We start from the raw sequence: 27,543 nt of genomic DNA on the forward strand, positions 1-27,543 counted from the left end.
TTGTAATTTAAGATTGTAACAAAGTTCGTTTTAATAACAAAATCATTCGTTTCTTTTTATAATACAGCCAATTGCGAATAATCAACTAATTATGTGTGTGTGTGTACTCTGTTTCTTTCCCCTGTTTTATCTATTTATATTTTTTAAATCAATTTAAACTATTTAATATTATAGATACCATTGCTGATTTGACAATTTAAATGGTATTATTGACAGTATAACAAAAATATTTAACTGCTCAGGCTACGTTTCAGTTCAAATGTCCGATGCTCTAATTGTCTCCTCCATCCATCCATCCATCCATTTTCTGAGCCGCTTCTCCTCACGCGGGTCGCGGGCGTGCCGGAGCCTATCCCGGCTGTCATCGGGCAGGAGGCGGGGTACGCCCTCAACCGGTTGCCAGCCAATCGCAGGGCGCATATAGACGAACAACCATTCGCACTCACATTCACACCTACGGGCAATTTAGAGTCTCCAATTAATGCATGTTTTGGGGATGTGGCAGGAAAGCGGAGCGCCCGGAGAAAAGCCACCCAGGCACGGGGAGAACATGCAAACGCCACACAGGCGGGGCCGGGATTTGAACCCGGTACCCGAGAACTGTGAGGCAGATGCGCTGACCAGTCGGCCGCCGTGCCGCCACATTAATTATTGCTATTATTAAAAAATGCTTATTACAAATTTACAAATGTGAATAATACAACTATATGATCTGTAACAGATTCAACAACAAAAAAACTACATTCGATACACCATCAATGCAAATTAATTTATGATACACTAAAAGAAATCATAATTTAACATTCAATAAAATACTTAAAAACTAAAACAAGTTAATAATAAAGAATGACGAAGTAAAATTACCAAGGAGCTTTGCATAATGATCGATATCAGTGGTCCCTAACCAGCAGCCCGCGGCCATTTGGTGCAGGGATGCAAAAAAACCCATCCAAAAAAGTTTGGGGACCATGGATCTGTATTTCTCATACATTGGATCAATTCGACCGAGTGGGCTCAGGTTGTTTTGGAGGCCAACTTTGTTTTTCGTTTATGTATGAAGAACTTCACAAATAAAATAAATAAAAGTGCCTGGTCACAGTCCACGAAAAACATTTTTAAAAATGGGTCAAAGGTACATTTGCATCATCATAAATATCCAAACTTTTTTCATGGTTACAAACAAAGTGCATTTTAATTGATAGGGGAAATGTTAAAGTTTGTATCACTTCTGTTCGTAGAAAGACAAGAAAATAAAGGAACAGCAGAAGGAAAAAGTGTGACAAGTAGTTCCTCCTCCTTTGGATCAGGCCCCTCCTCCTCCTCCTCCTCCTCCTCCTCCTCCTCCTCTCGGCGCTCAAATAACATGAAGACAACGGGACAATTTCAAAACGACAAGTGTTGCTCAAATGCTAAGATCTAGAAAGCGCTGAGGCAGATTGATGAGGATTTGACGTTTCCTCCTGCGGTTGCATATGATCTCGAAAGAGGGTGTTTGCATTTGAGCTGTTGTGCTAACATACAGCAAAGATGGAAATACATACAATGGGGCAATTTCAAATGACTGGTGCGAATATGCTACAGGAGTGGGTGGGGCATGCGCGGAGAGAACAATGAGCGGGTGGGGCACCATTAAAGGGAACTTTTTAGGGTATTGTGAAAGGGTCAGGGAGCCGAGCATGCTGGCATGCGAACTGCTAGCTTACCTGCTGGTTAGCCCAGGAAAGGCTGAAGGATTTGATGATATCAATAAAGGAGCTAAGAACAGTTCCTTGTCTTTCTTTCAGGGTTTGACTTTGGAGTGTACGTACCGCTTGCTCTTCGGTCGGAGGAGACGCATTTTTTCTTCCCGCCGAGCTTTCTCCAGATGCACTCGGCAGACTTTTAGCTTCGAGCGACACCAATGCTTTGTTCTTCACCAGGGTGGACAAAACTGAACAGAGCACAGCAGGACGTGGACCTAATGAGGACTAATCTAGGCTGCCCTAAACTGATCTAGACAGGTCTGTGCTGATCTGGAGTACAATGGACTTGCCCAGAACGGGTCTGAACTGAACTGTATAGTACAGACCACCGATCCATGCAGGCCTAGACCCGAGTGCACAGGGTTAATGGAAGACTAGATCGGAACACGCCAGTCCATGCAGGTCCAGGGTGGCGCATCCACGGACAATGCGGAAAACTGATCCAGATGTGGAGCTGGTCCTTGCTGGTCTGCAGTGATGTGGAACTACTGCAGCTACTTACTTACCCTGATCCTGGAGACCTTTTCATGTTTGTAAACAAAAGGCGGGGGTACTTCCGGGTGGCAGAAAACTGACCTATACTGAAAACTATGACAAGAAATTTTTGTTACACTGGTCCAGGTTAACCAGGGCGCCACGTCTGCCTCACAGTTCTGAGGACCCGGGTTCAAATCCGGCCCCGCCTGTGTGGAGTTTGCATGTTCTCCCCATGCCTGGGTGGCTTTTCTCTGGGTACTCCGCTTTCCTCCCACATTCCCAAAACATGCACAGTAGGTTGATTGAAGACTCGAAATTGTCCGCAGGTGTGAACGTGAGTGCCAGTTGTTCTTTGTTTGTATGTGCCCTAAGATTGGCTGGCGACCAGTTCAGGGTCTACCCCGCCTCTCTCCCAGAGTCGGTTGAGATGGGCGCCAGCTCACCCGTGACCCTCGTGAGGAGAAACAGTTTGGAAAATGGATGGCTGGATGGATCCAGGTTCATCTGTACTGGCATGGCTTGATGTGAAACTGGTTTATGCTGGTCTGGATTTTGACTTAGATGGGTTTACATTCGTGCAAAGCTACAGTCATCCTTATCTATTTGGGCCATCTTACACCTACATGGACTGGTGTGTACAGGTCTACACCCTCATGGATTGGTTTTTATAGGACTAGAGCTTAATGGACTGGTGTCCACTGCTCACTACTGTGTACAGTTCTAAACCCAGATGGACATGCATGTACAGGTCTAGAACTGCAGGGACTAGCATGTCCAGGTTTAAACCCGCATGGACTGGTGTGAACACGGACTGCTGTGTACAGTTCTAACCTTGGAAGGACTGGTGTGCAAAGGTCTAGACTTGCATGGACTGGCATGTTTAGGTCTAGACCGCTATTGTACCTTCCCTAGTGAGGTTCTCTGCTGCGCTCATGGCCTTCCCGCTGAGGTCACTGACCATGTTGTCCACGGTGGCTTCGTGACGGAGGAAAACAGGTCGGACTACTCGGTTGTAGAGGACCTGGGATCCGTTCCAGGCCACGGGGGCCATGCACCACAACAGGAACAAACACTGCGGGCAAAGACGAGACCAGAAGAAAAGTGCAGCATGTTGGAGGTAAGGGAGGCGAGGAGGTTACCTTAAAGGCGTAGTAGAAGGGGAACCAGTAGAGGAAAATGTCGGAAAAGAACTCCCCCAGACTGAAGACTCCGTAGACCACCCAGTAGGTCAGCCATTTTGTGTCATCTTCTTTGCTGGGACTCTCGATGGCTTTGACTCTGACCACACAGAACCTCATTAAATGACTTCCTGGCCCAGCAGAAACTTCTGAAAGGTTCGAAACTACAGACTAATGTATGAACCTAAAGCTGGATTCCAAGGATATGGAATAAATGCTCAAATGGACGTCCACTCTAGTCTATATCGAGCACCTGCAGAGGGACTCACGAGTAGTACGCCGGGTAGGCGAAACCGATCAGGTTGCAGAGCAGGGAGGCGCCGTAACCGTAGACCAGGTAGAATCCTGTCACTGAGACGGCACCTGAAGGAAGGCCACGAGATACCGGATCATTTGGACTATCCGGTGCTACCTCTGCGTACCCGTTGAGTTCGTTCCGTGACTGAGCCGGACTGTATTAGCAACATTAGCTTAGCATCCACACGTGTGATCAGCTACATTAGATTAGCTCGGGCGCACTTTATGAGACCAGAGGAACCATGTGGCTTCGTCTTTGGCAGATTAACGCAATCCTCTTGTGACCTCGGCACAACGCGCGCACAAACACACACGCCAAGAGACACACACGAGTCACATGCACTCTGTGTCTCTCTCATGACACACACGCACGCACGCATTTGAGTACTACAGAGTACCTACCGGCTGCGAGGATCTTCTTCTTGACTCCGGTCTTCTCCTCGACCTTCCCCAGGAAGTCGGTGACCACGTTCTTCTCGCCGAGGAGCTTTTCGGCTCGCTCTTTGGCCGCAGACAGGAAGCCGAGCAGGCCCATGTCCTCGATCAGGTCGTGAGGAAGACGAGCAAGAGATTCAATCCTCGGTGTACACCTGCCGCACTCGGGAGGGGGGGGGGAGTCGAATGGGATCAAAGCAGGTCCCTCATTGGACCGAAACAAAGATGATGTCACATGTTGCCACAGTGATGCTTTTAGTTTTTGTTTGTTTGTTTTTTATTATTCCAATCAACAGTTCTGGTATTTGGTTCGGACTGGCGCCAGGCGGAATCCTCGAACTTCCAAATCCACCGCTTTTCAGGAGAGCATAGAAACGGCACGTTTGTTGAACCTTCGTCGAAGAGAGTAAGCCATGCCTGTCTAAACTACGGCCCGGGAGCCATTTGCGGCCCGCCATCCATTTTTGAGCGGCCCTCGGCATATACTAAAAGTAAGATTCGACACTTTGAAGCTTTGTAGGTGGACTTCTTGCCCATTCTCGCTCGACGTACAGCTTCAGCTGTTCAACAGTCCGGGGTCTCCGTTGTCGTATTTTACGCTTAATAATGCGCCACGCATTTCCAATGGGACTGCAGGCAGGCCAGTCTAGTACCCGCCCTCTTTTACTACGAAGCTACGCTGTTGTAACACGTGCAGAATGATTCTTCTTGATGCGGCGCTCAGAGGGGAAAGTTTGGACACCCTTTGGTGACTTTACATTGGAAAACAAATACGAGTCCACCTCCATCACTGAAAATAAGCGAGCAAGTTTGCCTTGCTAGCCTAAGGCTAAATGTCATTGCAAACGCCACCGAGTGTCATGAACCGTGTTCGCCTCTATTGTACCCGCATGTCTGGAGCGCTTGGGAGCAGGAATGCAGCACGCGCAAGCCGGCGCACGCCGAAACACCGCACACGCCCGCCGACCTCTTCGCGGGAGCCGCTTCCGCCTCGGCCGTGCTGACATGCGAGGGTACCGCGCTGTCAAGTACGTCCTGTTTCTCTTCTGCTACGTCTTCTGGGTGAGTACAACGCACCTTTTCGATTCGTCGTCTTCTTCCCTCGCCGTAACGCGCGCGCGCACGTCAAGAAGCAGATGAAATGCAGGCGCGTTTTGCCCGATCTTTCAAGAATATCGTGTCCTTCCACAGGATACGCGACGAGTGGACCTCCTCTTTCTGCGTAATCAGCAGTAGAACATGGGCTGGTTTCACCCAAACAAAATGTGCTGTTTTTGTTTGACGCGAATCCTTTTTGCTTGCGTGACACCTCAAACTCGAAAAGAACAAAAGCAAGACTGAGTGAGAAGGGATTTTGATGGCCAGATAACCGTTGATGTGCCGCTGACTCAGCACGACTCCAGGCGAACGTCAGTGGCTTTCTTTTGTGTTTTGTCATTCACTCCACGAACTGCGTCACCTTTGCCCACGATCGCAACACACCCTCTCTACGGACAGCGTACAAATACTGCACGTACTCTGCTCGAGTGTCTAAACATGTCCGGCTTGCAACGTGTTGGCATTTCTCTCCCTTGTAGTGGACGGAAGGCAAATTCGATCTCGGACTCGAAAGCCGCGCCGCTCTCGTGGCCTCGCGGCGCCGTCTGTTCGCCACTACGGCGGTTGACAGAGCTGAGGCCCGCTTCCTCGCCTACCCGATGAAAAGCGTACTCGACCGATCCGGAATTCATGTTAAGAAAAGCTGAGCAAAGTCAAATGACGTCAATGGTTGGCTGGCGACCAGTTCGGGGCGTACCCGCCTTTCGCCCAGAGTCAGCCGGGATGGGCGCCCGCGTGAGGAGAAGCGCTACGGAAGAGGAACGAAAGGACATTTCGGATGCTAATTGGCGACGCTAACTCCTCTGCGCACGAATGAAGTCGTCCGTGTGTTCGTGTTTGGCAATTTGTTCAGTCTGATAAAAAACTTTGACAATTCGAAGATTGTCATCGGGACTGTCACCGTGACAACCGAGATGAACCGACGATGATGATGAATGTGTATTTTTCCGCTGTCGTTCAGGTGCTGAGCGCCATACTGATCGCGGTGGGAATTTATGCCAAGGTCGCCAAGGAGAAAGGTCAGACCTCCAGTGTGCTAAACGACCTTCAGCGAGGCAGGAAGCGACTGACTTGCATTTCCTGTTTCTGATGACCACGAGAACACTATTTGTTCACTTCAACTAAGTTGACAGGAAGTTAGCGGACTGTTACAGGAAGTGATTGCGACATTACAGGAAGTGAACGTGTGTGTGTGTGTGTGTGTGTGTGTGTGTGTGTGCGCGCAGATGTTGTGGACACTTTGGCGTTGGACCCTGCACTGCTCTTCATGGCGATTGGCTCCCTGACTTTCGTCATCACGTTCCTGGGATGTTTCGGCGCACTGCGTAACGCCACTTGCCCGCTCAAGATGGTACGACGGCACGATGTCGCAGCGTGATGACGTCACGGCGCGATGATGTCATCCCGTTTTTCCTCGTTTGTAGTTTGCGTCCATCGTGGCCGTGTTGCTCCTCCTGCAGCTGACGGCGGCAATTGCGGGCTACCTGTTCAGTGACGTGGTAGGACTCCGCGATTTCGTCAGCGGGTCGTGTGACCGCTCGGTGGGCCCACGGGGTCACATGGGGTCATGCCCTTTGGAATAAATGCTCAAACAGTGTCCCATACCGGTACACCCTGTCCGCACTAGTAGCACTTTTTTGGGGTATGAGAAGCGCTCGATAAATCAAGTTTTTGCGGTGGGTTGATTGATTGAACGTCATGTCCCGATCCAGGTGAAACTGGGAACAAGTTGACAAGTGTGTGCTCCTACTACTAGGAGCATTATAAAATTGTACTAGCACTTGAAATGAAGCACTAGTAGTAGACAAATGTCAACTAGTGCACAATTTGACCTATTAGTGATGGAGTTGTCCTGCTAGTATGCACAAATGTCATACGGTAGTGGAAAAAATGATACTAGTGCGCTGCAGTGTCTTACCAGTGAGACCAAAGGGTGTACTAGTACATGGCTACAAAGGATATGGAATAAATCCCCAATGAAGGGCATTCCTGCGAAGCGGCGCTGACTTTTGTTGACTTTGCCGTGGAGGTGATAGAGCGGACGGAGCGTCTGATGATGAAAAGCGTCGTCCGCTATCGGGAGGATCGGGACTTGGACAACGCCATCGACTTCGTCCAGAAGAAGGTACGAGCGTCCGTCCGTCCGTCCGTCTGTCCGGGATCTAGCGGCCCTTTTCATATGAGGGCGCGCGCGTGTAGTTCCAGTGCTGCGGCGTGGACAGCTACAAGGACTGGTCCGGGAACGTCTACTTCGAGTGTTCCGACTCCAATCCCAGCTCGGAGGCCTGCGGCGTCCCCTTCTCCTGCTGCGTTGCCCCCGGCAACCGGGTAGGTCGCCGGCTCCCTTCCAGAAGCGTCCGCAATCCGAGTCCGTTTGAGTTCTACAGCGCAGCGGTTGTCGTCTCGGGCGCTTTTCCGCACGGAGCGGGTCCGGAAGCGCACGCCGCCTTTAGGGGCCGGACGGCGGGGAAAACTCCTCCTCGGGAAGAAACCAGATAGCGGAGCCGACGCGCCGTGCGGGGCGGCCGTCTCGGGTTAGGGTGTGGAAGAGGAGAGAAAGACAGCCAGAGACAGAGAAAGAGAAGGATTGTTTACCTCAATGCGCCAACTCGGGCGATGCCTCGTGGATTTTCATCGCTTCCGAGATAGAGCTCGCCATTCTATTACGGAGCGGGAGAGGGAGGGAGAGAGCAAGACGAGACAGAAAGGCAGATCGAAAGAGAGAGAGAGAGACGAATGGAGAGATGAGACGTGAGCGACAAGAACATGCGCTACGACAACTGTTGGGAAAATGTAGATCCATAGGAAGGGAGGCTGATGCTACGTCAAACGCGAAACGTAGAGAAAGAAAACCACGTCGCCGCCCAATAACGTCCGGCCGTCGGTCCCCGTCATCCTCAGACGGTGCCGAACACCATGTGCGGTTTCGGGACGCGGCGGGCCTCGCGGGACATCTTCCTGGCGGGATGTCTGGACAAGATCGTGCGGTGGCTGGACCGAAACATCAGGACGGTGGCGGGGCTCGCCGGCGGACTGCTGCTCCTCGAGGTAAACGCGCCGCGAGGCAAAGCGAGTGCGCTGCAAAAACGCAAATCCTACCTGTTCAATTCATCTTTTTTGAGAGTGAGAACATCTCACTGTACACGAGCAATCTCTCGTTTATCACTGGGGTTACAAAGGAAATACAATTATTGAACGTATTATTGGCCAAATGCATTCGTTTTCTATACGGTACGCAATTCAACGCTATTATGAAAGACTTTAGAGAGGTGCGGGTCTTTGATTCGTCCACGTGAGGTCGCCAAACACACACACGCAACACAAGCGCACCTTCAGCATCTGTGTGTGTGCAGTGTGCGGCCTCTCCTTGGGGTTACGCCCACTCCTCTTGGGTACGCCCCCACGTGCCTCCGAGGCGGCCATGTTGGGAAGGAGTTCGAAATGACAGCGGCGGAATAATTGTTTCAAAAACCTTTGAATTGGTGCCATTGACTTTGGATTTCTGGATCTGAGAATGTTTCAATAATTACATGTACAGAATAAAGGCGGTTATTTCCTTTCGCAGGCACACTACAAGCCATTTTCCAAACCTTTTCCAGACCTCATATGATGTCCATACGAAGCCCGTAAATAGTATTATTATTTTTTTTGGTCATCTAAACTGTAACTAAAAGACAATAAAAGACAAGAAACAACAACAAGCCAAAACTCGAGGGTCATGTAGGTATTGTCCAATATGACCAAATCATTTGTCACATGACGTGTTGCAATTGTCTACTCAGACTGGTGTGCATTCATAAAGACCAGCACCAAAAAAATGTACGAGCTTGGTTCAGGTTGATGGATTGAACAATTTCAATGAAACAAATGACAACATACAGGAAGATCTCAATAAGTTCAAATATGTTTGAAAATCCCATTTAGTTCAGTACTCATACATTACATAGATTCATGAAACATTTGGAAAATGCTCCTTTCTCGAGGGAAATTTCGACATTAAAAAAAAAGTAGTTTTTGATTGTTTGTTACATAATATTCTAATTTCTGGGGATGGTGAATTTTGGTTTAGTTTGCTGTAAGCTGTTACCATTGATATAATACACACACACATATATATATATATATATATATACATATGTGTGTGTGCAACAGTGACAGCGACAAAGCACAGCCGACTGCCAAAATCGGATGTATTGTAGTACAGTACGTACTTTGAGTGAAACGCGTTGACTTGAGGGACTTTCCTTGTCGGGCAAGGACGCTCGCGGATATCCTCTCGGCGCGGTCGTCGAGCCTCGGAGCGGGTCCGCAGCCTCCGCCGCGCCGAAGAGGTCACGGAGGCCAGCGGAGCGTCTCTCCAAATCATTCGCGAACGCCTGCGATTACCGACGTGTCTTTATCTGATGCTTGAGCTTTGCTTCGACTGGGGAAAGCGTGCCCGCTTGTCTTCAGACATAACCACGGTCCCGAGTTTGACCGGTGCCATCAGCTCCACAAAGAAGTCTTCGTCCTTTGGAGTCTTCGCATCCCCTGGTTTTCTGAGATCGCCGGACAGGAGTGCAGCAGAAATGGCAAATGTTGCTGCAAAGAAGCGTTCACGCATGTCACAGGAGCTGTTCCGATATTTTGAATGAGCTTGCGGAAGGCAAGGCCAGCGGTTTTTGTTTCTCTGCTGCCCTAACGCTGTGGTGAACCAAAAACAACTAGTGGAGTCCTCCCCCTTCCCAGCAACGTTGGCACCCCGTTCACTCTGAAGGCTTTCTGTGTGGCAAGATTGAAGGCGAGGCGAGGGTTCAAGTGGAAACACACGGGCCGTTCTTGAGCGCTCGCCCGCCTACTGGCGAACTAGCCGCCCTCCGTCACAGCACGGCAGACCACCCTGTGCAGTACAGTACAGGCAAGCGAAATACAGTGCAGTGCGTCAACAATGAGCGCTATACACATCACAAAGTCACTCGAAGTACAAACACACATATAGCACACTTGAAGTCACCTTGTGGAATTCGGTGAGTCGCCCACAGGATTGACATCAATCTTTCCCGAAAAGCTATACGCTCCTTCCCTTTCCCACAAATAGGGTGCAATTACTAAATCCGATAAAACAGTTCAACTCACTGAGGAATACACACAGACAGTAACAAGCAACCTAGAACATAAACTACGGTTTTATTTCAAAGCAGCATCCACCTAACCGGCCGTTTGGCCGAGACCCTCCCCCGGAGTCCGGGCTCGCGGCGCCGGTTCGGCTCGACTCGTAATAAGATTCCGCCGGTCACGGAGCGCTGCTGACGCGGCGGTCGCTCGACGTTTGGCGCAACGCTCCTACTCCCCCGGCCCGAACTATCACTCGCCCTGTAAGCGGGCCCCTGTCGCTAGAACGTCCGCACCTACGCTACCCCTGACCCTCGGCCACGAACGCCACCCGCCCGCTCCCGTGAGCGCACGACCGTGGCCTTGCCGTCGCGGCGTCCTCGTCGCTTCCCGACTGGACTCGTTCACGAACACCACGCCGGCGGCCTCTTGGCCACGCCGTCTTTCGGTCTTCGGTCGGACACACGCTGCGCAGTCCTTGCAAACCTCCCTCATCGCCTGCGGCCGCGGGCCCTCACGGTTGAAACTCGTTAAACACGAGTGGCTCCCTTCTCCCCCGCGGGGCAACCACTCCCTCAGTCTATTCGACGACATTCTTCCCGGTGTGCCGTCCTTTGAGTACCCTTGTCTGGAAGACATGCCCCTTGAACTGCCAATCCGAAGAGATCGTCACCGATGACTCCTCGCGCCGATATTGACATCCGTTTGTTCGTCGTCGTTTGCCCTATGTTGTTACAGAGCGTGCGCCGGCACGTGAGCGCTCACGTTGTTTTAAAGATGAAAACAAAGCCTCCGACAACCGGTTCGTATCCTCGCAAAAACCGATTCGCAGCTCAACAATCGATATATCTGAGGATTCCGGGAGGATTTTGTATCGATAGAGAAGTCGGCTACCGATAGTCGTATTCCTCGCCTTTACGAATAAATATCCGGTTCAATCGATTTATCGGAACCCAGCTTTCAACGTGGTGATGTTTTAACTACAGCGCTGTAGTTTGAGAAAATCAAGCTAAATGTTGTTCTCGCATTTGTTCCTGTCGATATTGTTCCGAGTGTGTACAGTGCAGGAAGATGTTTTGACGAGAAATAGGTCAATTCACTGGGTGAGAGTCTACATTTTGATGAGCGCTAGACTGCTGGTACACGGGTCCCTTGAGTTACAACGAAGGGCCCCAATTTGTCAGTTTTTCCAGCTATGAGCTGTCTTGGTGCAAATGGCAAAATGTCATGAAATGTAAATGATTTCATTGGCCGTGTGTGCGCGCAGACGTGCGTGATGTCGCTGGCTTTGGCTCAGGCGTGTTGGATCAACAAAGTTCGGCGACGTGCGGCGGCGCTAGCGAGCAGGAGACCATCGCACAAGAAAGACCACCTGTGGTTTCCCGCCTTCGCCCACTTTGACGACCAACGAGATGACATCGCAACTGAAAACCCGTTTCCATGGTGACCTCTGACCAGCAACGCCTGTTGTTAGCACCTGCTTAGCAGATAGCGCACACACACACAACAAACACACACACACACACTCAACTCAACTTTATTTATAGCACACTTTGCACACAAAGTGCTCTACATAATGTAAAAAGCAAACATAAAAACCATTAAACAGGACAGTACAAACAAATGAAAAAAATTGAAAATAAAAACACTAACAGTGCAGAGTTTCATGCTGAGTTGAACGCCAATGAATAAAAATGGGTTTTAAGATGAGATTTAAAAGTGGACAGTGAAGGGGCTTGCCTAATGTTTAGGGGGAGGTTATTTGAGGGAACGGCAACGGAAAAAGCTCAATCCCCTGTGAGCCTCTGTTTAGTCCTCGGTACATCCAAGAGCGTCTGGTCAGGAGGCAATGGGCAGGAGTGTAGGGGTGGAGCAGCTCAGAGAGGCGAGTTGGGGCCAGAGCATTTCGAGATTTCAAAACAAATAAAAGAATCTTAAAATGGATTAAATAAAATGCATAGGAAGCCAGTGAAGGGAGTTCCAGAATTGGGGTTATGTGCTCCCTCCTACGTTCTCCAGTTTGGAGGCGAGCGGCAGCATTTTGAGGGAGGACTGGCTGACTCCAAAATATAGTGCATTCGGGTGATGAAGAAGTGATGGGTAAGTACCGCATCCAGGAAAGCAACTTGGAGGGACAGATGGTGGTAGACTTTGCAAAAAGGATGCAAATGGCTGCAGTGAACACTGTTTTCCAGAAGAGACACGAACATAGGCTGACCTACAAGAGCGGAGGTAGAAGCACGCAGGTGGATTACATCTTGTGCAGACGATGTCATCTGAAGGAGGTTACCGACTGTAAGGTCGTGGTAGGGGAGAGTGTGGCTAGAAACCATAGGTGCGTAAGATGACTCTGGTGGTGGGGAGGAAGATTAGGAAGACAAAGGCAGAGCAGAGAACCATGTGGTGAAAGATGAGACAGGACGAGCGTTGTGCAGCTTTTCGGGAAGATTTGAGACAAGCTCTCGGTGGACAGAAGTAGCTTGTAGAAGACTGGACCACTGCAGCCAAGGTGATCAGAGAGGCAGGCAGAAGAGTACTTGGTGTATCTTCCGGCAGGAAAGGAGAGAAGGAGACTTGGTGGTGGAACCTCACAGTACAGGAAGTCCTACAAGGAAAAAGGTTAGCTAAGAAGAAGTGGGACACTGAGAGGACCGAGGAGATGCGAAAGGAATACGTGGAGAAGAGACACAGGGAAAAGGTAGAGGTGGCAAAGGCCAAACAAGAGGCATAGGATGAAATGTATGCCAGGTGGGACACTAAAGAAGGAGAAAAGGATCTCTACAGGCTGGCCAGACAGAGGGATGGAGATGGGAAGGATGTGCAGCAGGTTAGGGTGATTAAGGATAGATGGAAATATGTTGACTGGTGCCAGTAGTGTGCTAGATAGATGGAAAGAATAATTTGAGGAGTTGATGAATGAGGAAAATGAGAGAGAAGGGAGAGCAGAAGAGGCAAGTGTGGTGGACCAGGAAGTGGCAATGATTAGTAAGGGGGAAGTTAGAAAGGCATTAAAGAGGATGAAAAATGGAAAGGCAGTTGGTCCTGATGACATTCCTGTGGAGGTATGGAAGCATCTCGGAGAGGTGGCTGTGGAGTTTTTGACCAGCTTGTTCAACAGAATTCTAGCGGGTGAGAAGATGCCTGAGGAATGCAGGAAAAGTGTGCCGGGGCCCATTTTTAAGGACAAGGGTGATGTGCAGAGCTGTGGGAACTAGAGAGGAATAAAGTGGAGGAGCCACACAATGACGTTATGGGAAAGAGTCGTGGAGGCGAGACTCGGGACAGAAGTGAGTATTTGCGAGCAACAGTATGGTTTCATGCCTACAAAGAGTACCGCAGATGCATTATTTGCCTTGAGGATCTTGATGGAAAAGTACAGAGAAGGTCAGAAGGAGCTACGTTGTGTCTTTGTAGATCTAGAGAAATCCAATCACAGAGTACCCAGAGAGGAACTGTGGTACTGCATGCGGACGTCTGGTGTGGCAGAGAAGTATGTGAGAATAATACAGGACATGTACGAGGGCAGCAGAACAGCGGTGAGGTGAATTGAAGGCGGAGGTGGGACTGCATCAGGGATCAGCCCTGAGCCCCTTCCTTTTTGCAGTGGTGATGGATAGGCCGACAGATGACGCTAGACTGGAAAAAGTTAGAGAGAGCAGACTTGGATGGTTTGGACACGTCCAGAGGAGAGAGAGTCAGTAAATTGGTAGAAGGGTGATGAGGATGGAGCTGCCAGGCAAGAGAGCGAGAGGAAGACCGAAGAGAACGTCGATGGACGTCGTGAGGGAAGACATGAGGGCCGTCGGTGTTGGAGAGGAGGATGCAGGAGAGAGGCTGACCTGGAAAAGGATGACGCGCTGTGGCGACCCCTAAAGGGACAAGCCCAAAGGCAAAGAAGAAGACAGTAATCCACGCACACACCAAATAAGTACATGCATCCACACACATGCACGCTTGTGTACACACGAAACATACACACGCAAATACACACAAAAACATGCTTTCTGAAAGTGGCGCCTTTCAGGTCGGTACAGGAACGACTACGGGAAGTGCATCCCGGGTCCCGGCGGCTCGGCGGACGCCTCGGACATGTTGAGGAAATGAACCCCAACGAGAAGCTTTCCTTATCGGCAAAGGCCTCACCCTGGACCCTGGACCCGGAACCCGCAACGCCCTGTCCGTGCTGAACAAAACACGCATGCACGTGCTCGCCCACAACTACCAATAAAAGCCCTTCACAGCACTTGCTGTGTGTGTATGTGGCTGTCTTTTTCCTCTCCTGTTCTCCCTCAACGTGCATTTTCTGTTAAGTTTGACATCAATGGCTGAAGCCTTTCAAGTTGGGTGTTCCCGTCCCCCACTACATAAACACCAAGCGCCCTTATTCCATGCTGCGGCCTTCCGGTGAAACCGCCACTTCCTCATTCATCATGGAGCCAGTTCTACCCGTGTAGCGTGCAGTTAGCCATCAAAGTATTCCCACGACTCGGAAACAAATATCTTGCCTGAAGAAGATATTTCCCTGCAATGTGTTCGGTGTTATTTGGGCTCACCACGTCTCAGTCGCGAGCGTCGCAGCTTTCGGTCCGGACGCCACACGGCGCCCCGTTCGTCACGTCACAATAACAACGTAGGCTGTTGTGGTGGGCAGGGGAAAAAAAAGATTGCTGCACATGATTGAAATCTTATCTTCGTTGAAAGGTTACTGACATTGATACGAACAATTCCTCCGTCTGCGACGACTCGAGTCCCGCCATTCTTCATCTTCCTCTGTGAAGACGCAATGCATGATGGTATATCACGACTGGGCGAGCGACCATCAGTCGGTCACGACTTTCCGCTATGCTTGGTGGGAAATTTTGAGTGCACTATGTAGGGCGCTCAATTTGATCACTAAGCATTCTGACACCACTACAAAATGGCGGAACCGCGATCGAGTGATCGATTTGGGACGCGGCCTCAGCGTTAACAGGGAGATCTAGCAGCTGCTGAGCCAGCAGCTAACAGGTGTGATGCTAAGCTAGTCTTGTGACGAAGTGACACAAAGATGTCTATTTTTGTACAGAGTTTTAATTTCACACATCATGATTATTTTCACAGTAATCCATAAAAAAATATAAAAAGGGAGCTTCAGTTGAAACTTGGCAGTCAGAAGACACGAAATTAAGGCAGAATTACAACCCCAATTCCGATGAAGTTGGGACGTTGTGTTAAACATAAATAAAAACAGAATCCATCCATCCATTTTCTGAGCCGCTTCTCCTCACGCGGGTCGCGGCTGTGCTCATCGGGCAGGGTACGCCCTGAACTGGTTGCCGGCCAATCGCGGGGCACATACAAACAAACAACCATTCGCACTCACGGTCACATCTACCGGCAATTTAGAGTTGTCACTCAACCTACCATGCATGTTTTTGGGATGTGGGAGGAAACCAGAGAAAAGCCACGCAGGCACGGGGAGAAAATGCAAACTCCACACAGGCGGGGCCGGGGATTGATCCCGGGTCCTCAGAACTGGGAGGCTGACGCTCTAACCGGTCGGCCACCGTGCCGCCAAACAGAGTACAATGATTTGCAAATCATGTTCCACCTATATTTAATCGAATACACTACAAAGACAAGATAGTTCATGTCCAAAGTGATCAACTTGATTGTTTTGAGCAAATAATCATGAACTTGGAATTTGATGGCTGCAACACATTCCCCAAAAAGCTGGGACAGGGTCGTGTTTGCCGCTGTGTTACATCACCTTTTCTTTGAACAACATTCAATCAACGTTTGGGAACGGAGGACACTCATTGTTGAAGCTTTGGAGGTGGAATTCTTTCCCATTCTCGCTCGATGTACAGCTTCAGCCGTTCAACAGTCTCCGTTGTCGTATTTTACGCTTCAAAATGGCCACGCATTTTCAATGGGAGTCGGGTCTGGACTGCGGGCGGGCCCGTCTAGTACCCGCACTCTTTCACGACAAAGCCACGCTGTGGTAACCGGTGCAGAATGTGGATTGGCATCGTCTTGCTGAAATAAGCAGGGGCGTCTGTGAAAAAGCTGTCGCTTGGATGGCAGCATATGTTTCTCCAAAACCTGTATGTACCTTTCAGCATGAATGGTGCCTTCACAGATGTGTAAGTTCCCCATGTCATTGGCACTAACGCAGCCCCGTACCATCACAGATGCCGGCTTTTGAACTTTGCGTCCATAACGGTCCGGATGGTTCTTTTCCTCTTTGGCCCGGAGGACACGAAAGCCACAATTTCCAAAAACAATTTGAAATGCGGACTCGTCGGACCAGAGAACAGCGCCAAACTGTATTTGCTGACATTGGTTTTCTGAAGTGTTCCTGAGCCCACGCGGTGATATCCTTTACACATCGATGTCGGTTTTTGATGCAGTGCCGCCTGAAGGATCGAAGGTCACGGGCATTCGATGTCGGTTTTCGGCCTTGCCGCTTACATGCAGTGATTTCTCCAGATTCTCTGAACCTTTTGATGGTGATATGGACCGTAGATGACGAAATCCCTAAATTCCTTGCAATTGTACGTTGAGGAACATTGTCCTTAAACTGTTGGACTATTTTCTCACACACTTGTTCACAAAGAGGTGAACCTCGCCCCATCTTTGCTTGACTGAGCAATTCAGGGAAGCCATCGCGGCCCCCACCTGTTCCCAATGAGCCTGTTCACCCGCGGGATGTTCCAAACACGTGTCGGATGAGCATTCCTCCACTTTCTCACTCTTTTTTGGAACGTGTTGCAGCCATCCAATTCTAAGTTCATGATTATTTGCTCAAAACAGTCAAGTTGATCAGTTTGAACATGAAATATCTCGTCTTTGTAGTGTATTCAATGAAATATAGGTTGAACAGGATTTATGTTGAACACAACGTCCCAACTTCATTGGAATTGGGGTTGTACTACCTGTATTTCCAAACACACACATGCAAGCACCAACTCTCACTTTTGCTCTCCTTCGCCGTCGTTTTCGCACAAATAATCCAAGTGACATCAAAGTCAAGTGAGGGTTGGCTTGTTAGCTGCGTTGTTGCCGTGGTGACGTTCAAACAGGAAACGGGAAGTAAAAGACGAGAACTCGGCAGGAAGCCAGAGACGCATGCCAGCATGCTGTCTCACACACACACACGGACACACACAAAGATCACTTAGGCCACATGGAGGTCGTGTGAAGGTCATGTCAAAAAAACGGCGGCAGTCCGAACTTCCTTAGCGACTCATCGCCGTGGCAACAGCGCCGGCAGCTAGCCGGTTAGCGGCGGGTGCGGCGGCTCACACTTGGCAGATGTTGTAGTAGACTGTGTGTGCCGCGTCGCCATCTTTGTGCGTGTGCACGTGGGTCATGGGCACGTCGGCGGCGCGCTCGCCCTCGCGGCGCTCGTGCGTGCCGTACGACGGGACCGCCTGCCGGGAAAAAGAGCGAGCGTTGTTAGCGTGTGCTGTTGCCCTCTTACGCTTGCAAAATTCCCAGCTGTGTAAACTCCGGGACGGGACATTCGGATCGTACGTCGGTGGTGTGCAAAAGGGGGCCGGGGGCGTTCGGTGGCTCCAGGCATCCGCCTTGTGGTTGGGAGGGAGCTACGGGGGCATCCAAATCGGTTTGGGTGGCCATCCAAAACCGAAGACCTGAATTTTGTTTGTGAAAAACGTTATGGGAGGTGTGACATTTTCCATCAGGACCCTTTCTGGTAATGTACCGGAAACCTTCTGGAAATCTACTGGAAATGTTCTACCCGTTTGCAAGCCCGCGTGGGCTCGCCATGACCATCACGCATCATGCGTGTGCTTACTGTGTCGGCATCACGCTTGCGCTTAGCGTGTCGGCGTGAGCGCTTGCTTACCTTTCCCTCACCGCTGAGGGGGAAGTCCTTGCGACACAGGTGCGCGATGATGCCCGCGGCCAAGGCATCGCCCAGCACGTTGATCATCGTGCGAAACCGGTCCCTGCGCATGCACGCATGCACACACACGCACACACACACACACACGCACGTCACATCACTAGCAGATGACAACCCGCTCACAACATGTGACCACCACGAGCCAATCTCAGGATACGTGAACACGCACGCACAAACACATGCACAAGCCCACACGTGCAGAAAGAAACACACACGCACACGCAAAATCGCACAAGCCCACACATTTGCGCACGCATACGTGCACGCTCACAAGCACACATTCATATGACCACACACATGCACAAGCAATACACGCACAACAAAACACACACAAAGACACACACAAGCACACCCGCACTTGAGCGAGCACACACAGCGATGACCTACAGGATCCAATCGATGGCCACGATGAGCGTGATGTCATTAGGGGGAAGTCCCACGGAGGTGAGCACGATCACCATGGTAACCAGGCCCGCCTGAGGGATGCCGGCCGCGCCGATGCTGGCGGCCGTGGCGGTGATGCTGGCGCGCGTACACACACACACACGCACACACAGTCAAGCGGGCGGTCGCCGCGGAAATCGGCCCGTTTGTCGTCGCGGTTACCTGATGGTGACCAGCTGCCCGAAGTCCAGCTCGTAGTCGTTGACCTGGGCGATGAAGATGGCGGCCACGGCCTCGTAGAGGGCCGTGCCGTCCATGTTGATGGTGGCGCCCACGGGCAGCACGAAGCGGGCGATCTGGCGGTCCACGTGGCACTTCTCCAGGAGACACTTCATGGTGATGGGCAGCGTGGCCGAGCTGCACGTGCACACGACGCAGTCACAGACGCAAAGACCGACGGGCATCGGGCGACGTCCGGTAACGACTGATGGTCGGCGACCGGCTCGATCGAGGTAGCGTAATGCCCCAGCACGCGGGCAAGGAGAGCCACGGTCGCCGTTTCAGGGCCTGTGAGACGAGTAGGCGACCTGATGGCGTCTCGGGTCCCTGCGACGTCCGTCCAGTAATGACCCGACTCCAAAGTTTACTCTTATTCCCTTACCTCCCCTCTAGAACTTCCACCATGTCTCCAGAGCTTTTACTACGTCTCTAGACCCTCCACTACGACGACGACGACGACGACTACTAATAATAATATTAATAATAATGCATTCCGCTTACATCGCCCTTTTCATGATACTCAAAGACGCGTTACAATTTCACACATTATTCATTGACTCCACAGTAAGCTGCTACATTTTTGTACTGCTTTTACTGTCTCTAGAACTTCTACAACATGTCTAAGACTTCTTCAGACAGGTCTTAGTACTTTCAGTATGTTTTCTGACCTTGTACTCTGTCTCTTTTGAAGTTTTGAAGAACAGAAGAAGCCTAACCTTCACTTAAAGGTGAAACAAACAAGAACATTCCGGTTGCCTTGGTTCAACCTTTGTGGTTCACCATGACCTGGATGACTGGCAATCTACAGAGACACTTGGGGCGAGTTCCCCTTTAACTTTAACTTTGAGTCGGTTGGCGTTTGGATTGGCCGTAACACCTGCGCTGTTGCGATTGAATGTTTGGAGCCAACGGCAACCAAACTAGTCGCGGAGCAGAACCTTTCCTTCCAACTGACCTGGACGAGGTAGCCAGGGCGATGACCAAGGCCTGCAGCAGGCCGCGGATGAACGTGAACGGGTTCTTCTTGGTCAGCAGGAAGTAGAAGAGCGGCAGGAGCACCAGACCGTGCACGAAGAGGCCGGCCAGGACGGTAATGCCGTACCAGCCCAACTTCCCGCCCAAAGTGCTCGGGTCCTGCATGTCCAGGATCTTACCAGCCACCAGGAAGATGATCCCGAAGGGGAAGTACCTGAAAACACACAAACCGACCTCATGTCGTATCTCCTGTCGCCACGTTGCTAGCATCGGTTAGCAAATAGCGCCAGACCGTTGACCCAACCCACAAACAATATTTTCGCTCACCACACGGCAGCGTTGATGATCTTCATGACGCACTCATTGATGCACTGGCACACGTTGACTAACGGCGCGCCGCGCTCGCCCATCCTGCCCAGCAACAGGCCTGTGATCTCGCGCACACACACACACACACACACACACACACTTCTACAGATAGAGTACAAGGTCTAAAATACAGATTTAAAGTATTTGTCTTGAAGACATGGTACAAGTCCTAGGGACATCGTAGAAGTTTGACAGACGCGGTAAAAGTTCTGGAGACATAAGAACTGTTTATACTATTTCGACTCAGAAAATCTGTGAAATGTTTTTTCCTTTTTGCTAGATGGTTTTTTTTGTATTGTGTCAGTTTCTTGGTTTTCTGTTATTGTTGACAGCTGTTGATTTAAAAAATGCTCAATAAAAACAAAAGGTTTGAGACATAATAAAAGTTGTAGAGACTTAGTAGAACTTCTCGAGGCGTAGTAGGAGTTGTAGAGAAGTGGGAAGAGTTCTACCGATGCAGTAGAAGGTTCTAGTGAGATGGTAGAAGTGCTGGTGCTGTATTCGAAGTTCCTCTTGCGCGCCCAAGGTGAGACTCACCCATGGTAGCCGAGAAGATGACGATGCCGAGCACGTTCATCTGTTGGCTGCTTCCCGGGCTGGTCTTGTACGTCACCTCGGGCGCCGGCGTCAACTCCAGCAAAACGGTTCGTCCTTTTCCATCGCTCTCCCCGGGCACCACGTACACAAAGTTGGGGGTCGCCGTCCGGGTGGGCACCTTCAGGACTTGCGCCAGGTCCGTCTTGTACTGAACACGAAACGGGAAGCGTGAGAACGGCAAGCGCAAATAGGCGAGCGGCCGGCTGACGCCTACCTGCTGGAACGTCGCTTCGATCAGATTGGACGGGACCATGTTCCTGTGGGCGGAGCAGCGAGCGGTCACGTGAGGGCTCAATGAACGTGCGTTCATCTGTGATGTCACGGTTCAAAAGTCCATAAGGGGCGTGCCCGGCCTGCACGCCGCACGAGAGCGTGGCGCCAAGGTGGAGATCGTCGGCACTAGAAGCTAAGCTGGCACTAAAAATATAACTGTTAGCCGAGCAGCTAATTGGATTCGCGTGAGAGCGAGCGTGTGTGTGCAAGTATGTTTTTGTGTTAGTGTGTCTGCGTGTCAGAATCAGAACCAGAATCATCGGTATAAGTTTCTGTGTGATGTGTGCGCATGTATTTATGTGTGTGTTGTTAGCAAGCTAGCATCTGCTCGCGAACCTAATTAATGTGTTGGCAATGGTGGGAAAAGGTCAAAGGTCAAAGTTTACGTTCGACCAGAGGCAGAGCTAAGAACACCGTGAGCGTGACAACAAAACAAGGGGAGGGGTTTGCGGACGCGACCTGATGAGGTCGAGGAGGGCGTCGGCCGAGGTCACGACGGGCCCGCCGCCCAGCCGGTCGCTCTCCATGTCGGTGCCCACGCCGGGCTTGATGATGACCACGAGCACGATGCCCACCACCACCGCCGTGAACGTCGTCCACAGGTAGTACGTCACCGTCAGCACGCCCATGCGGCAGCACGCGCGAGACTCCATCGACGACAGGCCCGACATCAAGCTGCGTGCACGCCAAATACACACACGCACGCAGACAAAACACACGCACGCACGCATGCGCCAACACACACACACACATACAAACACAGATCCAAAACATACACACATTCAAAAGCAAAGACACACGTACACACGGATGTGCACAGCACACACAAACACGCCACACGTGACCGCACGCGCACACAAACGCACGTTAGCGCGGGACGGCGACGAAGGGGAGGAGCCCCGACGGCGCGCCGAGGCCGACCTGGACGTGATGAGCGGCAGGATGAGCATCTTCAGCATCCTCATGAGGAGCTCCCCCGGGAACGAGAAGTAGATCTTGGCCTACGTTTCGAAACATTTCAAAGTTGAACAACGCTTGCGGAAAGCACTCGGAAGGGAAGGGACGCTTTTCGACGTCGGCGTACAAACACTCGCGTCTGCCCGCCTGGCAAACGTCACAGTTAACAATCGCGGCAATCTGCGCGCGCACACGCGGTGTGTGTGTGAGAACTTCCGCACTCGTGCTGACTGACATCATTTCTCAGCCAATGAGGCGACCCGCTGGGCTTGACCAAGTTCCAACGAACGAACCGCTCGAACGCATTCATTTCAAAACCGTAAGGTAAGCAAAGCTGCGGTGCGCTAAAAGGTGTTAGCAGCATTAGCGAGTGCTGTTACAGAGATTGCCCGCAAAGGTTTTGGCGTGTTTGGCCGTGTCGCCCGCCCGACCCCTTTGACACGTTTGTGCATTTTGCCGGCTTGCCGACGAAATGCCGCCCTCGCGCAAATGCGGGACGACACGTGAGTGAACCCGGAAAAGGGAGAGCTGACTTCCTGCGTTTGCGAGCGCGATTGCAGTTTAGGGACGCCGAACATTTTGCACTGCATTTTGGGTGTTTTAGGCAATGCCGCGAGTATACCAATATTGTATACCAACACACCAATAGCGATATTCTTTTACTGTATGGTTGTACTTCGGCGCTTCAACGTAACAGAACATCGGCTGTCGCGGACGACCCCCCGTTTGTCCGTTAAATCGAGGTTATTCTGGATATCATTTATGTCTACAAATATGATATGTACGTGGCGCACGGCGGTCGACCGGTTAGCGCATCCGCCTCGCGGTTCTGAGGTCCGGGGTTCGATCCCCGGCCCCGCCCGTGTGGAGTTTGCATGTTCTCCCCGTGCCCGCGTGGCTTTTCTCCGGGCGCGCCGCTTTCCTCCCGCAGGCGTGCTCGGTTAATCGAAGACTCGAAATTGCCCGTGAGTGCGAATGGTTTCAATGTCCCCTGCGATTGGCCGGCGACCGGTTCCGGGTGTACCCCGCCTCTCGCCCGCAGATAGCTGGGATTGTCACCCTTTACTGAAGTCTAAGCAAAACAATCACCTCGGTTGTACAGAAGTGAGAGAGACAGAGAAGCGAAGGAACGCAAAACAATTATCTTTGTCGATAAACAGCGAGTAGTCACAACTTGGGACAATAAAGCACGCGAAGGTTGTATGAAAGTAATAGAAGTCATATTTGGTACATATAAACAACATCCATTTTCCGACTCAGCCGCGGAGGGGAACGGAAGATGAACGAACAAACGAACGAACGAACGAACGATATGTACGTCAACGCGAACAAAGCCCAAGCGTGGGGTATCGTCATCTTTGGTGGCGACGAACAGATTTTCAAGGCCCCTTCGCCGGAAGTCGGTTGCACACATCGCGGCTTGTCGCCGAGGTGTGTTACGCACACACGTGGGAATGCTTTTCAATTGTGAACAAAATGCAAAATAGCGCCTCTCTCCTTACAAACGTGTTACGTCGTAGCAATGATGAGAGGAAACAGGAAGCGGGTGACACAGTTAGGTGGCACGCGACAGGAAACAGATGGAGCGGGTGGGATTAGGCTCCGCCCTCTGCCCCCATTTACCCGCCTCCCGTTAATCTCGCCGCTGACAGGAAGTAGGACGTTGTGTCACCACATTTGTTTTGACAATCCCTAACACATTCGTTGTTTGGCCGACCTGACGTGTACGTTGTTATTCAGTCATTCCATGAATGTTTTGGGGGGGCGCTTATTGACAATATATGCCCCCCCCCCATTCAAGAATATTTTGGGTTCAAAAAAAAGGTGGAGGCGGCTTCTTCCTGTTAGTTTAGCCCGCACGTGAGCCAGCGCTGCAGTTTTAATCCACTTAAAGCGGACTAACCATTTAATGTCGCCGACTCACCTGGCACACGGGCACGACAGCAACAGCAACAGCAACAACAACAACAACAACAACAACAACAACAACACATTAGCACTTCCTGTCTGAATCCTAGCTTACTCCAGCACACAGCAAACTAACTAGCTTGGTCGGGATTTAATCGGCATGTTAGCAACGAGCTAACTGTAATGCATGGGTGTCAAATATACCCAAACTGGCCTGCTCGGATGTCGGAGGCCGGGGGTCTGCAACCCACGGTTCCAGAGCCACGTGTGGCTCTTTCGTCCTTCTGCTGTGGCTCTCGGTGACTATGGAAAATAAATCGAGTATTTCATCCATGCATCCCTTTTCTGCACCGCTTATCCTCACGCGGGTCGCGGGCCCTCCGGAGCCCATCCCGGCCGGGTACGCCCTGAACCGGTCGCCGGCCGATCGCAGGGCACATTTCTCCAACGTAATGGTAAACGTGCAGATTACGGCGCCTTCCCAGTCGGCAAACGCGCGGCACCGACGTGGGCCAGAGGGAGGCGTGTCGACCGGCCGAAAAGCCCGTATTTCCCAGCTTCGTGAAACGTCTCAGGGAGGCCGATCTCGTGTTGTGATGTTTATAGAGAGGCGGGATTTCCAACGCACCTCGGGCAAGTGAATGCGGCACTGAGCGAGAGACGCGCCGTTTAGCGGTCGTGCAGGCGAAGAGTCAAACGGCGGACGTCGCCGTACGACGGGAACGGTCCGACGTGAATGAATAACGGTCACCGAAATGAAGAGGCCGCTGCCCTTCCGGCCTGAATCGTTCGGACGATTTCCGATTCAATGCCGACGTATCGCCGACGAGGCGACGCTTCCCCCGCAACCTCGGGGCGATGGAACTTTTGATGGTGAGCCGACGTCGGTGCGACATATTTTTGCCGACTGGGTGAGAAACGTTAAAATCAAACATTTTGTCTCGTCGATGAAAATATGCGACACCTGGCGCCAAGATTTACGGAGCTATTCGACCTCCGGCAGGTAAACCTGGATAAAGCAAAGAAAGGTTTCTGAAGAAGAGCGAACGTTCGATGCCACATGAACAACATGAAAAGCGAACGTCGTGCGTGAAAATGAAGGCGACGACTTTTACGCCGCGCTGAAGGAAAATATGTTAATTGGCAACTATTTTGCTGCTATGATTTGAAAGCAAGCTTTTTTTGAGTGCAGAAAATAAAATAGGATTCTCTATCACACGTCATTGAGTTCAGAAATGCGGCACACGACATACCGTTTTTACACAGAGAGATAAAAAAGGTCAAAAGGTCAAAAACAAAAAACAGCTCTAGCGACCGTTCAGTTGCGCAAGTTGTGCAATTTGCCCGTTGTGCTGAAAGCTAAAGTGGTGTGAAAAGACCTTTTGCGCTGTGGTGATCGTCCAAAAATGACTTTGACTTTGTTCTGCCGGATTCCGACCGTTCACGCAAGACCGTTCAAATGTTATCTCCATGTACTTTGTTATGTGTGTTCAAGCGACGGAGGTTAGACCTTTAACCGGGTTTTCTTCCTTATCCGTATCCGATAGTCGATCTTCATCAGAAGTATATTTTTCTATTCCAAATAGCCGACTTCAGCTTTTGAGCCTTTTCCCTATTTGCTGTGAACCGTCGACCGCATCGGTTCTCATGCACACGAGGTCGTTCTTGGTGTTTTGGAAAAGGATACGAAATGTTGGAGTTTATGTGATGAATGATGCTTTGACTTTCTCGCCCTTCTACTGCCCGGGGCCCCGAAACTTTGTTCCTTCCGAGCGCAGCGGAAGAAATTCAAACTTCAACGGCTACGACCTTTTAGGGGAAATTTCCCGATGAGCCTAGATTTCGCCGGGTCGAGGATTTGGCCTGGCGTCGAGCGCTAATGCTTCAGGACTTTCAAAATCACAGCAGCTGTTTGAACCTTTCCAAAACGTGCGCCTTTCTGTGACTCTCCCAGTTGCGACCCGCCGATGACGCTCAGTGGCCACTTCCAGTTCGAAGGCTCGCAATTCTGATTACGAGGAGGAATGTCCTCGTTTATTGCTCGGGCCTACGCGGCGCTTCTATATCTATAGCGCTTTATCGACACGATGCGGTGCCCAAAGCGCTTTCCAAAGCCTCCCACTCGCCCACTAATGGGCGACTACTGCCAGGACCGCTGGGAGCAAGTCAGGGTTCAGCGTCTCGCCCGAGGACACTCGGACACCCGGAGCTGGGATTGGAACCGGCGACCCAGTGGTCCGCCCGCACGTCTACGGATCCAACGGGAATATTTTCCATTGCATCAAAAAGCAAACGTATGCTTCCGTGTCAACAAAATTGGAATGGAAATGAGCAGACAGAAGAATAAATCTCATTTTCTGCCCCTTTTATTTTTGGGACAGGAAAATGTTTCCATTTTCCTTTGCGCCTCTCTATCCAAATAAATCCAAATGACTCATAATTATTCAATAGCCCGGATTTAGTTCGCTTTTTAAAATGTCATCATTGAGCTTGCCAATTTTGTTCATTTCGGTTGTTTCTAAATTCGTCTGTATTTTTGGGTAGGATATTTTTCCTGCAATTTTTCAAAGCAACTGAATCCTGGAATTTCAGGAGCTTATATTTGATCAATAGTGGGCGCGAGAGATCCGCGCGGCGGCCGTCACACAGGAAAAGCAGCGAAAGATTCAACGCGGCTCTCGGCTCTCGGCTCGACGGGCCAATTGCGGCCGCTACCTGCGTGGAGAGCTGCGTGCCCCTCAGCACGAAGCCCAGCGTGCAGCCGGTCAGCGCGGCCATCGCCGACAGCGTCAGGAGGCCGTTCCTCTTGGCGAAGTTCCGCAGCGCCCGGCGGACGTCCCGGCTCGCGGCGGCGCGGACGACGGAATCGAGGCGCGCCGCCATTCCTCCTCCGTCTGCGGCCGCGCAGGACGAGCGTTCGGAGCGAGCGTCCTCCTCGCCGCCGCCGGCCAGCAGAAGCTCGTCCATGACGGAAGAAACGGCACAACGGGAAGCGGGAGCTCGGCGGCTTCTCCTGCGGGAGGAGCGGGATTAACTCGGCGGATTTAGCGAGGCTAAGAGGCTTAGCCTCAGGTACCGCGCTCACGCTCTTCTTCTTTCTTCTGCGGACCGGGTTCAGAGGTCCTTCAAAGCGTCTGGGAGGACGTCGGGAAGTCGATCGATTGTCGATGAGAGAGACGACAAATCTGTTGGCAACGATCATTGACTGCGCGCCCGTGCGTTTCGGCGAGAGACTCTCCACGCTTCGCTTTTGAGCCGCAACGAGTCATTCGTTGCTTTGCAAGTCACGAGGACGTCTCGAGTCTTTGGCCTCAAATCCCGAGTCGAGTCTCGAATCTTTGCGCTCAAGTCCCGAGCCAAGCCCGACACTCATTTTACCGACGAAATAAAAATAGATTTTTGGGGGGTATTCATCTTATTCATATATTAATATATCATATACTGCATTTATATATTTCATATTTTCAAAATCATCCAATTGTTATTCATCCAAACGAATGTACTGAACCTTTCTAAGTTTTTGCACCTTCAAGGGCAATCCTCAAGGGGGCGCTCAGTTTCTTGCCCCTTC

At 51.0% G+C, this 27,543-nt stretch overlaps 3 protein-coding genes across 8 annotated transcripts; 1 reads left to right on the plus strand and 2 right to left on the minus strand.

Annotated features, from left to right (window-relative positions):
* Window positions 1–1,019: 1,019 nt before the first annotated feature.
* On the minus strand, window positions 1,020–6,064 carry reep6 (receptor accessory protein 6). Of its 3 annotated transcripts, XM_061684609.1 has the most exons (6): window positions 4,097–6,062; window positions 3,667–3,760; window positions 3,178–3,497; window positions 1,809–1,930; window positions 1,704–1,725; window positions 1,020–1,353 (listed from the first exon to the last, which is right to left on the minus strand). In XM_061684609.1, the coding sequence occupies exons 1-5, from the start codon at window positions 4,227–4,229 to the stop codon at window positions 1,711–1,713; spliced, it is 684 nt and encodes a 227-aa protein (XP_061540593.1). In that variant the 5' UTR covers window positions 4,230–6,062; the 3' UTR covers window positions 1,020–1,353; window positions 1,704–1,710. The 3 variants fall into 3 exon arrangements, with proteins under 3 accessions (XP_061540593.1, XP_061540592.1, XP_061540591.1); XM_061684608.1 differs by having other exon boundaries at window positions 1,351–1,930; window positions 3,123–3,291; window positions 3,359–3,497; window positions 4,097–6,057; XM_061684607.1 differs by having other exon boundaries at window positions 1,351–1,930; window positions 4,097–6,064.
* zgc:113223 (uncharacterized protein LOC541424 homolog) lies at window positions 3,247–15,152 on the plus strand. Of its 3 annotated transcripts, XM_061684604.1 has the most exons (10): window positions 3,247–3,336; window positions 5,043–5,191; window positions 6,189–6,246; window positions 6,454–6,578; window positions 6,652–6,726; window positions 7,257–7,352; window positions 7,427–7,555; window positions 8,129–8,275; window positions 11,586–11,761; window positions 14,343–15,151. In XM_061684604.1, the coding sequence occupies exons 2-10, from the start codon at window positions 5,045–5,047 to the stop codon at window positions 14,503–14,505; spliced, it is 1,116 nt and encodes a 371-aa protein (XP_061540588.1). In that variant the 5' UTR covers window positions 3,247–3,336; window positions 5,043–5,044; the 3' UTR covers window positions 14,506–15,151. The 3 variants fall into 3 exon arrangements, 2 of the variants coding, with proteins under 2 accessions (XP_061540588.1, XP_061540590.1); XR_009769092.1 differs by lacking the exon at window positions 3,247–3,336 and having other exon boundaries at window positions 3,951–5,191; window positions 11,586–14,246; window positions 14,343–14,433; XM_061684606.1 differs by lacking the exons at window positions 3,247–3,336; window positions 6,652–6,726 and having other exon boundaries at window positions 3,942–5,191; window positions 14,343–15,152.
* On the minus strand, window positions 13,425–27,001 carry slc1a8a (solute carrier family 1 member 8a). Of its 2 annotated transcripts, XM_061684603.1 has the most exons (11): window positions 26,688–27,001; window positions 22,029–22,108; window positions 21,567–21,782; window positions 21,049–21,091; window positions 20,775–20,982; window positions 20,196–20,295; window positions 19,849–20,082; window positions 18,837–19,031; window positions 18,618–18,752; window positions 18,171–18,273; window positions 13,425–17,733 (listed from the first exon to the last, which is right to left on the minus strand). In XM_061684603.1, the coding sequence occupies exons 1-11, from the start codon at window positions 26,937–26,939 to the stop codon at window positions 17,602–17,604; spliced, it is 1,698 nt and encodes a 565-aa protein (XP_061540587.1). In that variant the 5' UTR covers window positions 26,940–27,001; the 3' UTR covers window positions 13,425–17,601. The 2 variants fall into 2 exon arrangements, with proteins under 2 accessions (XP_061540587.1, XP_061540586.1); XM_061684602.1 differs by having other exon boundaries at window positions 20,775–21,091.
* Between the last annotated feature and the right edge of the window lie 542 nt (window positions 27,002–27,543).

Source organism: Phycodurus eques, chromosome 8 (assembly GCF_024500275.1).
Source record: "Phycodurus eques isolate BA_2022a chromosome 8, UOR_Pequ_1.1, whole genome shotgun sequence".
Taxonomy (NCBI): domain Eukaryota; kingdom Metazoa; phylum Chordata; class Actinopteri; order Syngnathiformes; family Syngnathidae; genus Phycodurus; species Phycodurus eques.

What these genes read in the sequence shown, in the direction of transcription:
- reep6 (XM_061684607.1), bottom strand. Translation starts at nt 4,229, where the DNA reads ATGGGCCTGCTCGGCTTCCTGTCTGCGGCCAAAGAGCGAGCCGAAAAG. An exon ending in GAAGAAGATCCTCGCAGCCG is followed by an intron (nt 3,761 to 4,096) that starts GTAGGTACTCTG and finishes GCCTTCCTTCAG; the next exon opens with GTGCCGTCTCAGTGACAGGA. An exon ending in GCCTACCCGGCGTACTACTC is followed by an intron (nt 3,498 to 3,666) that starts GTGAGTCCCTCT and finishes CTGTGTGGTCAG; the next exon opens with AGTCAAAGCCATCGAGAGTC.
- slc1a8a (XM_061684602.1), bottom strand. Translation starts at nt 26,939, where the DNA reads ATGGACGAGCTTCTGCTGGCCGGCGGCGGCGAGGAGGACGCTCGCTCC. An exon ending in GCACGCAGCTCTCCACGCAG is followed by an intron (nt 22,109 to 26,687) that starts GTAGCGGCCGCA and finishes TTCGAAACGTAG; the next exon opens with GCCAAGATCTACTTCTCGTT. An exon ending in CCCTCAGCGGTGAGGGAAAG is followed by an intron (nt 17,734 to 18,170) that starts GTAAGCAAGCGC and finishes TTTTCCCGGCAG; the next exon opens with GCGGTCCCGTCGTACGGCAC.
- zgc:113223 (XM_061684604.1), top strand. Translation starts at nt 5,045, where the DNA reads ATGCAGCACGCGCAAGCCGGCGCACGCCGAAACACCGCACACGCCCGC. An exon ending in TCTTCTGCTACGTCTTCTGG is followed by an intron (nt 5,192 to 6,188) that starts GTGAGTACAACG and finishes GCTGTCGTTCAG; the next exon opens with GTGCTGAGCGCCATACTGAT. An exon ending in GCTACCTGTTCAGTGACGTG is followed by an intron (nt 6,727 to 7,256) that starts GTAGGACTCCGC and finishes TTTGCCGTGGAG; the next exon opens with GTGATAGAGCGGACGGAGCG.